Genomic DNA, 13,039 nt, shown 5'->3' with positions numbered 1-13,039 from the left:
GGAGAAACGTCATGAAGAAGATCCTGACAAAAGCCTAAGTGGAGGGAAAAAAAAAACAACCTGCAAAAATTAAAGTATTTCACATCATCCCATAAACTTCTGAATTGAGCTTAAAATACACAAAATCAGAAAAGGAAATTCTCTGTATACATAAAAACTGGATGTGTGTAGCTAGAAACAGCTGGGAGGGCAGTAAGGCTATCTTTATATTTACAGCATCTAACAACAGTAATGAACATAAAAATAAAACTGGATCAACTCCAGATGCACGAATTGCCTGCTCCACGAGTTCTGGTTGAAACAGATATGGTAAACTGAGACAAAGCAAGATCTCTACTGAATTTCTACACTAGCTGGGTGCACTGTTCAGCATCCTCGGAGAAGTGCCAACGTGCCTAATTATACATGTTCTCTTGTGCAGAGATCAGCATGAGCTGAAACAATCATTTTCTGCCCTATGTTGGAAAAGTGATTCCACAGCCTGTCACACACTCACCGTAGCTACATACACAGACACGACACCGAGATTTTAAATCCTAAATAAAAGATCCACGTGCTCGGGAGCCCGGCACTGCAAAGTAACACACTTAGAAGACAGTAATGAAATAAAAATATTTCCACAATAAACCAATAGAGACACAACCCGTGTCTGTTGGCGGGGGAGGAGGGAGACAGGGAGGGTTGCCAGTACCTTCCCCCTCCTGCGATCTGAATCCTTGTCACAGTCTACTGCTTCACTCAGGAATAGTCGGCAAGGGTCCGCGGCACATAACAACCTTTCAATTACCAAACCATTCGACTGCCAAGGCTCTGTACCCGCGCCAGGCGGGTTCCCGCACACTGCCAGTGCGCCGGTGGAGGAAAGGCCACCGCCGTCCCTGAGCACCGCTGGGACACGCGGCCACGTAGACGGGACAAGTTCCGTTCCTCCACCTCCGGCTCAGCGCCAGCGCGGACGCGGGACCGCCCACCTCCGGCGGAGAGCGGTGCCCTGACAACCCGGGACCGGGGCCAGAGCCGAGGTACCGCGGGACGCGGCCCGGGCCACAGGTGTGGGAAGGGCCCGAGTCCCGCCCGCTGGCTGCGGCCCCCTCTGGCGCACAGGGCCAGCGACCGGTGCCAGGGCCCGGCCCGCCCGAGGCCGAGGCGGCCCGTGCCCGAAGGGCGGCCCCAGGAGGAGACCCCGCACGGCTGGGGGGGGTAAATGCCCCCGCCCGGCCATGCAGCGGCACGACTGTCGCTACCCTGGGACGCCCACCGGCCGGGGCGGCCCAGTGCCGCTCCCGGCGCGACCCTCGCGGGGAGAGGTAGGAGAGGCGAGGCCCCCGCCCGCCCCCGTTACCTGTCCGCTCGGCGGCGCCGCCGCCATGTTGCCCACGAGTGTTTATGGTGACGTCGCGCTCCTCACGTGCTTCCCCGCCGCGCCACAACAACGCGTCACCCGCCGCGTCCCGCGCATGCGCACTGAGTCGGGGGGGGGGAAACGCGGGACGGGCGCTCCCAGGTGGGGGCGTGGCTACGAGGAGGGGCGGGACTAGTGCTGCGGGGCGGGACTGAGGCGGGATCGCTCCGCCCCCGGGGCGGGGTTGTGGGGGGAATTCTTTCTTGTTTTGCAAGGGATGAGGTTGTTTTTCTCGGCTGTTTATCTCATTTTGAATTCCTCGGACACACGCAGACCTCCGTGAGGCTGCCAGGTACCCAGGTGCGGGCCCCGCAGCGGCCGGAACAATGGTGACCGCCCCGGGAAAACGTACGGGTGCGGCAGCGAGGGGGAAAGACGGGATTTCTCTTTTTTTTTTTTAGTGTTTTTTTTTGTTTGGGTTTTTTTTGTTTTTCTCACCCTTAAAGCTTTTCTTGAGACATCTGAGAGCACAATTATAATGTGAGCAATGTTGAAAGTTTTATATAAAATACACATCATATTCTCTGTAGTTGTTTTCTTTCCCTTCCTGCTGTTGTCTAGTCATAGAATCATTGAGTAGTTTGGGTTGAAAGAGGCTTGAAAGACCATCTGGTTCCCCCTCCCCTGCCCTGGGCAAGGACACCTTCCACTAGACCAGGTCAGAGCCCCATCCAACCTGGCCTTGAATGCTCTGTGGATGGGGTACCCACAGCTTGTCTTTGCAACCTCTTCCAGTGTCTCACCACCCTCGCAGTAAAGAATTTCTTCCTAATAGCCATTCTAAACTTAGCCAGTGCCTGTTTGAAGCCATTACCCCTTGTTCTATCACTACATGCCCCTATAAAAAGCCCTCTCCAGCTCTCTTGCTGACCCATTTTAGGTACTGGAAGGTGTTCTAATGTCTCAGTGTAAATATCAGGGTGCCCACAGGCACTACAAAGCTGCCCCAACACTCATATACCAGATGTTTCATCACAGCTAGGCTTCGCGGATGAAGATTTGGGAAGGGCTCTACCCACGTTTGTTACAAGCGCGCTGGTGGCTAAAAAGGCAAATACGAGATAGACACGTTCAGTTGCAAAAGGCACAGCAGAAAGACTCCTTAGGTGGTATATTCTGCAAGGCATGATTCTTTCTGTGTTGTCTTTTCTCCTCAAGAGTGATCCTGCGTGCGTTCTCAAAGGCATCAGCAGCATTATAGATGGTGTGTCTCCAGACCTCCCAGTTTGAGGCCAGAGTGGACCAGTTATGTTGATCAACATGGCCAAGGCTGAGATGTTGTTTCAGGGAGTCCTTGTATCTTCTCTTGAGGGCTCCTCTCATGTGGCAGCCAGTGGCAAGTTCACCATAAAGCAAGATCTTAGGGAGGCGGTGGTCCTTCATCCTGGAGATGTGCCCTGCCCAGCGTAGCTGTGTTCTCAGCAACATGGCCTCAATACTTGTGACTGCTGCTTGTTCTAGAACAGATGTATTAGTCACATAATCTGACCAGTGGATGTTAATGTTAGTGAAAACTACACCGTTTTCAAGATGATGGCTTTCACCACGTAACACATTCATATTCATCATGGGACAAAGGCAAATCTTAATTACAATCTCATCCATGTTAGCAAATATTCAGCTTTCGTATATGTACAGATTTATAAAGCCTGAAATAATTCTTCTGATTGGTTTTCTTTACCTGGAAAAGTATATAATGTGTGGTATTACTTTAAAAAAACCCTAGCTTTCACTTAATGTCTGCAACATAGAATGCTGCTGAGAGCCATAAATATTTTTTAAGATATTGGTTATATTCCACACCATTATAAAATATTTTGAGCAAATAGTATATCCTAAAGTATTGTTTATTTGAAATGGACAAATGAGATGCTTGCATGGAAGTGATTTGCTACTCTGAAGGAGCAAAGGTAATTTGCTGGGGTTTGGGGTGGGTTTTGGCTGTTTGTTTGGTTGGATTTTTTTTTTGTTTCTGTCACAAAATGGCATTATAATTTGCTTCTGACTTCTCAAATTAAAAACTCATTTGATTAGATTAACACCCACTACTGTACTTTTCACCATGGAAAACCAGATTTGCAATTCTCAAGACAAATACTGATTTGTTTCAGAGTTGGGAGATACTGTTGTGACTCTGTATACAACCATACATAAAGATGAGAAAATGAAATAAAAACACAGTCAGAACACAAGTCCTTGTATTAATGTCTAGATCTGGAAAGCTGTATAGGTGTAGCAAAAATGGACATCCTTTCTTTGGTTGTTCCTTTCTTTGAATTTTTTAAGTGCAAAACTGTGTGTTATGGTGAATATAAGAGAGAAGGCTACACATTAAAAATGCACCACCATTAATTAATTGCTTTGAGAGATGCAGTTGTTACAGCCATCTTTCACACCCACACTGGTTTCATCTCATTTGGTCTCCCATGTGTCCATTGTAATCCTTTCCCCTTCTTATCTTTTTCCTTTATTTCTTTCTCCTTGCAATATAACCATACATTAGTTACACACCCATCTGTAATCCTATTCCCTTCTGCATCCCGTTGTCATCTCTAACCTCCCTGAAATCTGCAGTGAACACTGGGGACTTCTTCACTCAGCTCCATTGCATCCCCTCATTCTGGCCCTTCAATGAAATTGCTTTGTCAAGGATTCTTTCAAAGTTCCTTTCCTAGAAGAAGCTCAGAATTAAGATTCCCATCTCAGTTTTGTTAGCCAAATCACAATCTACAACAGACTCCTTGAAGTCTGCTTTCTTCACTAGCATGATTGCCATCTTCTAGTTCTCCTGTCTCTGGGACTTGATCATTAGCATATTGAATCAAAGCCTCTCTTTCCATGTAGGAAATTGTGTCAATAAATACACATTTATCTCATGACTCACCACCACGTTTCTACTACAACCATCAATCCTGATCCAAATTAAAATCTCTTTTTATAGTCTGCAGGCAGCTAATGGACAAGATGGTTTTATCTTCCTCCAGACTCTCTTGGCACTCATCTCTCTCTCTTCAATATCAATATCCATCTATCTCCAAGGCCCACAGCTCAGTTAATGCCTCAGCCTTTGAGGTCTCTCTGGACTCTGTCTTTCATGTTATAGCTCGCTCCCTTGCAGACTTTTTCTTGTACAATAACACCAAAACACAGCTTTCCCTATCTATCCATACAGCTAAATATTTTTTCTTGTACCATTTCATTTGCTGACAGTGACTGACACGATTTTAATCTGTTTGGACTTCTGCAGAATGTTTTTGCCATTTGTCTAGCCCATGTTACTTTACCCCTCTCATCTACTCCTCTTGCCTATCCACTAACTCTCACCCTTCTCTAGGGACCAACATAAAATGCCATTACTCATTTTAAGGACAATTACTTTCCACTCTCACTCACTGCCAAAGGTCCTGCTTCCATATCAAGTCAACTCAGTGCTAGATTTGCCTATTATTTGTAAAATTTTCATTCAAGAAGTTGTGTGGAAGGCTTTTTCCTCAAGCTGACCTTCCTGGAGCTGTCAACTAAGTAAAGAACTAAAAGATAAATCCCATTTGTATTACTGCTGGACATCAGTTAATTCTTACCTTTCCAAAGTTAGCCTCAGGTTCCTTTCCATGGCACTGCTTTCCAGTGTCTCATTCTGCAGTCCGTATGAACATCCAGGGTTGCCCCATCCCAGGTGCAGAATTCGGCACTTCCCCTTGTTAAACTTCCTATTGTTAGTGACTGCCCAGTCCTCTCATTTGTCAAGGTCTCTCTGCAGGGCCTCCCTGCCTTTGAGGGAGTCAACAGCTCCTCCCAGTTTTGTGTCGTTTGCAGACTTGCTTAGTATCCCTTCCAATCCTGTGTCCAAGTTACTTCTGAAGATGTTGAAGAGCACAGGGCCCAAGATGGAGCCCTGTGGAACCCCACTAGTGACAGGTCACCAGTCTGATGTCACCCCATTTCCTATCACCCTCTGTTCTCGACCCCTGAGCCAATTGCTCACCCACCACGATGTGTTTATCCAGCTGTGTGCTGGACATTTTGTCCAGAAGGATCCTGTGAGAGACAGTATTGAAAGCTTTACTGAAATCCAAAAAGATTACATCACTTGGCTTCCCTTGATCAACTAGATGGGTTACCTTGTCATAAAAGGAAATCAGGTTGGATAAGTAGGACTTTCCTCTCATGAAGCCGTGCTGGCTGTGACCAATGACTGTGTTGTCTTTCAGGTGTTTGTCAATACTTCCCAGAATAATCTTCTCCATAACTTTACCAGGCACTGAAGTGAGACTAACAGGCCTGTAGTTTCCAGGGTCCTCTTTCTTGCCCATTTTGAAAATCAGGACAACATTCACCAGCTTCCAGTCAGCTGGGACCTCTGCAGATTCCCAAGACCACTCAAAAATCATCAAGAGAAGTTTTGCGATGACATCAGCCAGCTCTTTGAGGATGAATCCCATCAGCCCCCCAGTGTTTGCCCACTTTTGGAATGCAAAACATTTTTCTTATGCTTAAATAAAATTTCTCGTATTTCAGTTTGGGTCCATTATGTCATGTTCTTTCATTGGATACTACTGAAGAGATCGGCTCCACCTTTTTTGCTCAGTCTCATAACGTATTTTTAGACGTTGACAAGATCTTTTGAGCCTTCTAGAGACTGAACAGTCCCCACTCTGTCAGCCTCTCTTTGTATAACAGATGGTCCAGTCTGTTAATTATCTTTGATAGCCCTTCACAGGCCTCACTCCGGGATGTCAGTGTTTCTGTTGTACTAGGGAACTCAGCAGTAGACCCAGCATTCCAGAAGTCTCTCACCAGGGCTGAGGGAGTTATCATCACCCTCAGCCTGCTGTTAGTGCTCTTCCTGATGCAACTCAGGATGGCTTTCTTTTCTGGCTGATCACTAACTTATTGTGCACTGCGACGCTCAGATACATCTGTGCAAAGCTGCTTCCCAGCCTGTAATGATGCATTACACTATTTCAGTTTACAAACCTGAATGATATAGAATATCAAGTTCCATAGGCCAATATAGTGTTAGCAGGTTCCTCTCCCTCCTCCACAAGCCCATTCATGAAACAACAGGACAGTCAGTAGCGCTATCCTAAAGTCCAATCTTTCACACACTACACAGATGGGAATCTAAGAAGGAAGGTATCTTTAGCCTAGGGGCTCACTCTTCATTGGATTTTAATTAACCATCTGCTCTAATAAGGAATCTTCTGTCACATAAAGGTAGTCACAGCACACCAGCCAGCACTGACTGTGCAGCCAGAGTGTTCCTGGCTTTCCTGTGGCTTCTGTTGCTGTCACAGCTGCAAGCATAGCTATTACTGCTGTGCCAAAAGCTGCAGCAGCTGCTATTGCTGTTGCTCACACAGCTATTTCAGCAGAGTTCCAAGATACTTTACTGTATTCATAAGTGTCAGCTGCCCACATGCTCAACCACATGAAAACCTGGCCCACACAAGACTAGTGCAGATTCTGTCAAGTCCTTCCATCACAGGCTTAATTTATACAAACAAAAACCCCACAGCAGAGGAACAAAGACAAATAGTGCCAAAAATGTCTTTCCCTTTGACCTTTTTTTCTCCTCACAAGAAATGGGTATATTCCAAGCCTTGCTTTGACAGATGCAACTCACAATTTTTCTAAGCTATTCCAGTTTGTTGCAGATCATAAGCAGATAGTAAATGGAGTGCTGTCCCGGACTCTGGGTGCAGTAAGACACCTAGGAGATAGCTGCAGACCAGGTTTTTTAAGTTCCCCATATTTTAAGAGGTACCAGTCTACAATACAATTAATTGCATTGTAGACAGTAAAGGAAATGTCTAAGGATTTAGCTGTCAAATGCTCTTATTCTCCACACACAAGAGGAAAAGGTTAAAAAAAGAATCCTCCCATCCTACTCCAGAATGAAGAGAGCAGGATGGAGATCAGGCCCTGGCTACATCTATACAAGTCAACCAAGTAAGCCTGGGGTACTGACCTGCAGTCAGCCTTTTTGTTTTATCATTAGCCTGCTCTTTTATATAATTATGGCCCATACCATTTAAGGCTTCTCAGACTAATGCCTAGAGAAAATGTAAGGAACAGCAAAGCCACTCCAAGCAAGCAGCATATAAATATGATTTAAAGGGCAGAAGAGGACTTAACCACATGGATTAAAGCTGTACTACTGTGCCATCTGCTCTCAAGGCCAGAGCTCCTTATGCACCCTGGCCTAATTTATTTGTCAGTAAAAAATCTAGCCTAGGATCATCTCTACTCACCAAAAGTTTCTACCTCAAAGCAGAAACTGAGAGATAAAGATATGAGAGCCTTTCTGATCTGTTCCTCAAAGAAAACATAACAAACCCCTAACCTGCACAAGGGGACAGACAAACAAATGAAGTACACCTAGACCAAAATTAAAAGGAAGGAAATGCCATTCCCCAGCAGCACTTATTTGTATTTAGAGTGTAAAGTCATGGAGATGTAAAAAGACATGAAGGCAGTATGCTGGATGATGAGCTTTCTTGAAGTATTTGCACTACATGACATTTTGTATATCCATAACCACAGCTCTGAGTTTATGTTTGTGTACTTGATTTTTTTTTTTATCTGTGTATCAATAGAATTCCAGAATATGAATCCATGCAAAACATACAGGAGTTGTCACATAAGCAGATATTATGGTTGGTACAACTGATCACCAACTTACAATAGCTTTGTTCTCTCAGTGGGACAAGAACTTCTTTTTTTTTAAATATAAAAGCAACAGAGCAGATACCCAACATGAATGCTCTACATTTGTCATGCAAGGAAAGATTCATGATTGCATCAGCCTCCACAGAAGGTAGTTGGAAGCTATCCGAGAGTGATGACTAAACAGAAACTGATCTGTTGTTTGCTGATTGGCACATGAGTATTGCCAGAGCTAGGAATGCAGAGGGAAAGACAAATAGCCCACCGCTTCTACATATGCATTGCAACACCAACAAGCAACATTTCCTGGAAAGAGTAGGAAACAAAAGGAACAATTGTTTGGGGCGGGGAAAGGGCAGAAGGGGGGAGGGGTCGGGCAGTACTTACTTCCTGAACTTAATTCGTCATCATAACCCACTTCAGAGTCCACTTCATTTCCCATACAGGCTGAAATCCCTAAGTCCCTGAAAAAGAATCGGTGTCCCATGGTGCTAAGCACTGCAGTATACACATACTAAAAGAATGGTCAAGATTCCTCGAAGGCACCTTCACTGGAGTAATTTTAAGCCTCAAGCCAACTTCGGTATGGGCACATCTTAGAGTTGAGGATTGTTTTGCAACTACTTTATGTTGGAAAACAGTGGGAGAGCAGACTTGCCATCAGAGATGCACTGGATACTCTGCTGTCTCTTGTTATTTGAAATATTCACCATAGGACTCTGATTGCAGGGTGTTAACTACAAGTAGTACACTTGCTCTTCACCACTTAATACAGCCCCTTTAATGAGATGCTGACAGACTTTGGAAAGACTAAATCTGTGAAGTAACTACATTTAATCTAGAAACCTCTAGATTTTAGCTTCTTGGTGAAAAAAAATCTCACCAACTAGAAAATATGCCTTCTGACAGAAAACATTAGAGGTTGTGGAGACACTCACTGGTGATATTCAAGAACTGCCTGTATGCAATCCTGTGCAATGTGCTCTGGGTTGATGCTGCTTGAGTAGGGAAGTCAGACCAGATGACCCACTGTGGTCCCTTCCAACCTTACCCATTCTGTGACTCTGTGACACAAAGATAGTAGGATACAGCTACTGACTTTTAAAAAAAGTGCAAGTGAAAGGGCTAAGAACAGCCAAAACAAAAACTGTGCAAACTCCTCTTATCTTGCCTTGCTTTTCCTGTTGCTTGCCATTTTCACTCAGAATGTCCATTCAGTTCAAATCCACAGCATCACCTGAACAGCAGTTTTCACTAGGGAAGCATGAACGAGCATTCATTGTGGAGGCAGGACAACAGTAGATTACAAACACATAGCTGGTAGAAAATTCCCCTTAGTCTTGGTTCCATGGTTGACTTCGTTTTGCTGCACATATGCAGTAGCCCTGGAGCTACTGCTAAACTGACAAATGTGGTTCAACAACAACTGTTTCTTCCTCACGAACTTTTCTGAACTGCCAAAGACCAGCTTTGAGAATCAAAGCTGCATTTTACTGGGGCTATGCTCACACTACACTCTCTGGAGTGTATGATAGCATAATTTAGAGCCACCTCGCTGAGCCTAGTTTGACATCTCAATGCCATCTTTCATCACATCATGCTCAGGTGGGTTCAGAAATATTGTATTTGTAACATAAAAAACCTGTGGTCTCAGTTTTTTAGCAAATCTCTTTGTAAGCTAGGCCACTGCCCTAACATCCAGTAACTTTCAGGGTGACTTTATTACAGACTGTCATCAAGTTTCAAATTCTGTAACATAATAAAATGTAAGATATAACAATTTTTAGATGTGACAGTGTTTTCTTTCTGTATTGATTTTCAGTACACCTTTTTTCCTCCTTTCTATTTATCCATTTGCATGAATTGATCACTTCTAACATTAGGCGTTGATAGACTAGCAGTCATGATAAAGAAGCTCCGTTTTTTGTAGTTGATTTATCGTTTGGAATTAATTTATCACAGAACTATCTTCCTTCTATGTAGGATACTCCAAGATTTATTTCAGAACTCTAGCTGGAGCAATGCACTGGGAAATTTGAGATTTGTGAAGCCTCTGTCAGATACTATTTTTTAAATATGATTTTTCAAATTTTCCGTATTCCTACATTTGACAATGTCAAGTTACTTGACATTAAAAATGCTGTGTCCTTTTTGGTGTTTGCTTTTGCTCTGCTAAAGTTTTCTTTCTAGTTGATTGAGCCTGCTAAGCTTAATGAGTTTATCTAATGAGAAAACTCCAGTAAAAAGAATCATTATACTGCCTGTATGATCAAATAGCACTGATAGCACTTAAAGATTTAGGTATCATGTGTTTTCCTCTTCTTTTTACTAAGACAAGCCTGATTAGGCAGTTGTAAGTTTTCTGTTCTGAAAAAGAAATTACTTGTTCTCTTCCACTGTGAGTCTCAAATTTGTTGATTTTTCAGAATGCAGTGATAGCTAACTTGAAAAAGGGCCTGCAAATTAAGTTTCAATGTTTCAAAAACATCTGTTACCTGAGTTTGGATCTGTCACAGAATAGCAACTATTTGGCAACAGAGGAGAAAGGAGTCCTTGCTCTTTCCAATCCTCTGAACTTGAATTACTTACACACGACTTCCACTATCCAAGAACCAGGAGCCAGATACAGATGTAGCAAGGACTCAACATTAAACTTCCAATATTCTCTCTTCACTGGTTTGGAAACAGGATACGACCAATTGCTAGGGAAGATTGCTGTAATACTGCTACTCATCATCCATCCTTGTCACGCCTTCAAGTTGCGCATCTTCTGGGTAACCTAACACAAAGAATTATAACCCCCTGAAGGGATCAGCGAGACTAGATACACTGAAAAAAACGGACCTGTCAAGATGCAAGAAAAGCTCCTCTTGAGAAAAAACCCCAATGTTCTGAAACTGAGGGGAACTGTGTATTATTGCTGTATTACCTATCACTGTCTAGAAGATCTAGAGAAGCAAGTAGAGAACACATGTGTTTCCTTTGTTGTACATTGGGATCCCCAGCACCCAAAGTTTCCTGTAGTAGTAATTCACTAACAACAAGGATCAGTGCAGCCAACAACCAGGAAGCAAGAAGCCCTCTTTTCACAGTCACCCTGCAGCTACATTAGGTCCATGCTACTTGTCTGAGTGTATAAAGCATTGGAAGTAGATTAAAACAATTTTTGCAGTCTATCATTCAACATCCTGGTATTGAATAAACACAATCAAAGCTCGAAACTGGCCAGTGGAATATGAGTGAGCACCCAGCTCCTCCCTACAATCAAAGATTATTTTATGGCTGTAGAACATGGCACTCAATTTTAGGCTTTGGCCAGTTTTAGTAAACTTAAGTCTTAAAATTTTAAGATTAAGAATCAAGAGATCATCTTGAAATAAGTTTTCATTTTGGAAGTAGAGCAGTTTAACATTTTAATCGGATTACAACAAAAACTTCTCCAAGCCAAAGTATTTTCTGTTCTCTTGGACAGAATAATACTTTGTCATAATGGTGAAAGTTTCAAAGATTCCCACTTTTCAAGCCGTCTTACAAGAAATATTCCTGATTCTCCACAACTCTCAACACCATTTCCATCTCATTCTGCTCAATACAGGGGCAAATAACAGCTCCAAAAATGCAGGAGCAAAGAGTATACATTGCTATTTGATAGAAAAACCCTACATTTAGTAGACACATCATTGGGACATAGAGGCTTGTCTAAATAGAGAGAAAATCCTGGTGTTGAGCAGAGTCTCCAAAGAATAGCATAAGCAAATGCCCAGCACAGTTAAGAGCTAGCTTTGGGGCCTTGTTGAGCTTGCACAGCAAATACTGCCAAAAACTACGGTCATCATCTGGAACTCCTGGATGCAACTGCAGTTAAAGTTACCCTCATATCAAGATATACTTCCTGACTTCTCAAGAAAAAGAAATCCTATGATTTGATGCAAACTAAGATTAACAAAGTGTCAGTGACCGCAGAAGTCTTGAATTAGGCATTATTACTGATGAGAAGACTTGCTAGCAACTCAAAGAAATGGTTAACTCAGCACCTTACTCAGCAGCCTACTGCCAGCACCCTCAGTTTTTCCTATATGCCTTTTTCTTCCTACTTCTCCTTTTCCTTCCACTAAAAGCAGTAAAGTAACAAGAGGCTGCTTCTAACTCTCTTATTCCCATACTGTACTTGTGGAGATTCCTGACCTGCATTTGTCCTCAAGCAGGATTCCCATTCCTCTTACCTTCTTTAAACTGTTGGGTTTAGGTTTTGTCTTTTAGGGGGATTTTTGTTCTTTTGTTTGTTTGTTTGTTTTTCCTTTTTTTTTTTTTATTTTGAGGGGTTTTTTGTGTGTGTTTGGGGTGTTGTGAGGGTGGTTACTTATTTATTTAGTGTGTGTGGTTTGTTGTTTTTTTTTTTCCTGACAGCATCTAACATTTGCTGAGAACTCCATTTGAGATCCAACCACATTCCATAACCTCGTACCTTTTTGCAAAGCTTTTTTCATCTCATTGGGAACCTTAAGTAGAAATTTAATTACTAAGTTCTTCAAGAGCTGTAGGCAGAAATACAAGTTAAAACACCTGAACAATATAAGCAGTAGAATAAAAAGGACTAAGGGATACTTTTCAATGTGGTAGGAAGCAAGAAGACCTGTCCCCAGTGTATGAAAACTGAAGAACAGCATGTAATCAAGATAACACTCGATTACTTGACTGCTTCAAGAGATCATCCAATACAGTTCATTCAGACATTAGATATCCCCATCTTGGAATCCTGTGAAAGGTCAATGCAAAAGATGAAGTCATCATCCCCAATCTTTACAGCTAGTTACACTCACCTCCAGGTACTACACACCTGAATTTTTTAGTGTCCTTGTCTAAACCAGTCTATCAGGTCTTTTATAAATTCTGAACTATGGTCTAAGAGCAGTATATAGTGTCCATAAATAACTCCTAGCAGAGGCACATACCGCTCCATTGAAGTGG

General features: G+C 43.1%; 1 protein-coding gene across 1 annotated transcript in view; it reads right to left on the bottom strand.

Moving 5' to 3' along the window:
• TBC1D15 (TBC1 domain family member 15) overlaps positions 1–1,452 on the bottom strand; it is a 36,828-nt gene extending 35,376 nt beyond the window's left edge. Inside the window, exon 1 of the mRNA XM_032688604.1 lies at positions 1,343–1,452. Within this exon, the coding sequence (XP_032544495.1) occupies positions 1,343–1,369 (27 nt within the window). The 5' untranslated portion in view covers positions 1,370–1,452. The remainder of the gene's footprint in view (positions 1–1,342) is intronic.
• Between the last annotated feature and the right edge of the window lie 11,587 nt (positions 1,453–13,039).

The sequence above is a fragment of the Chiroxiphia lanceolata genome, chromosome 5, assembly GCF_009829145.1.
Source record: "Chiroxiphia lanceolata isolate bChiLan1 chromosome 5, bChiLan1.pri, whole genome shotgun sequence".
Classification (NCBI taxonomy): domain Eukaryota; kingdom Metazoa; phylum Chordata; class Aves; order Passeriformes; family Pipridae; genus Chiroxiphia; species Chiroxiphia lanceolata.
Note: the sequence above shows the minus strand (reverse complement) of the source record. Positions and strands in the feature narration are given on the sequence as shown.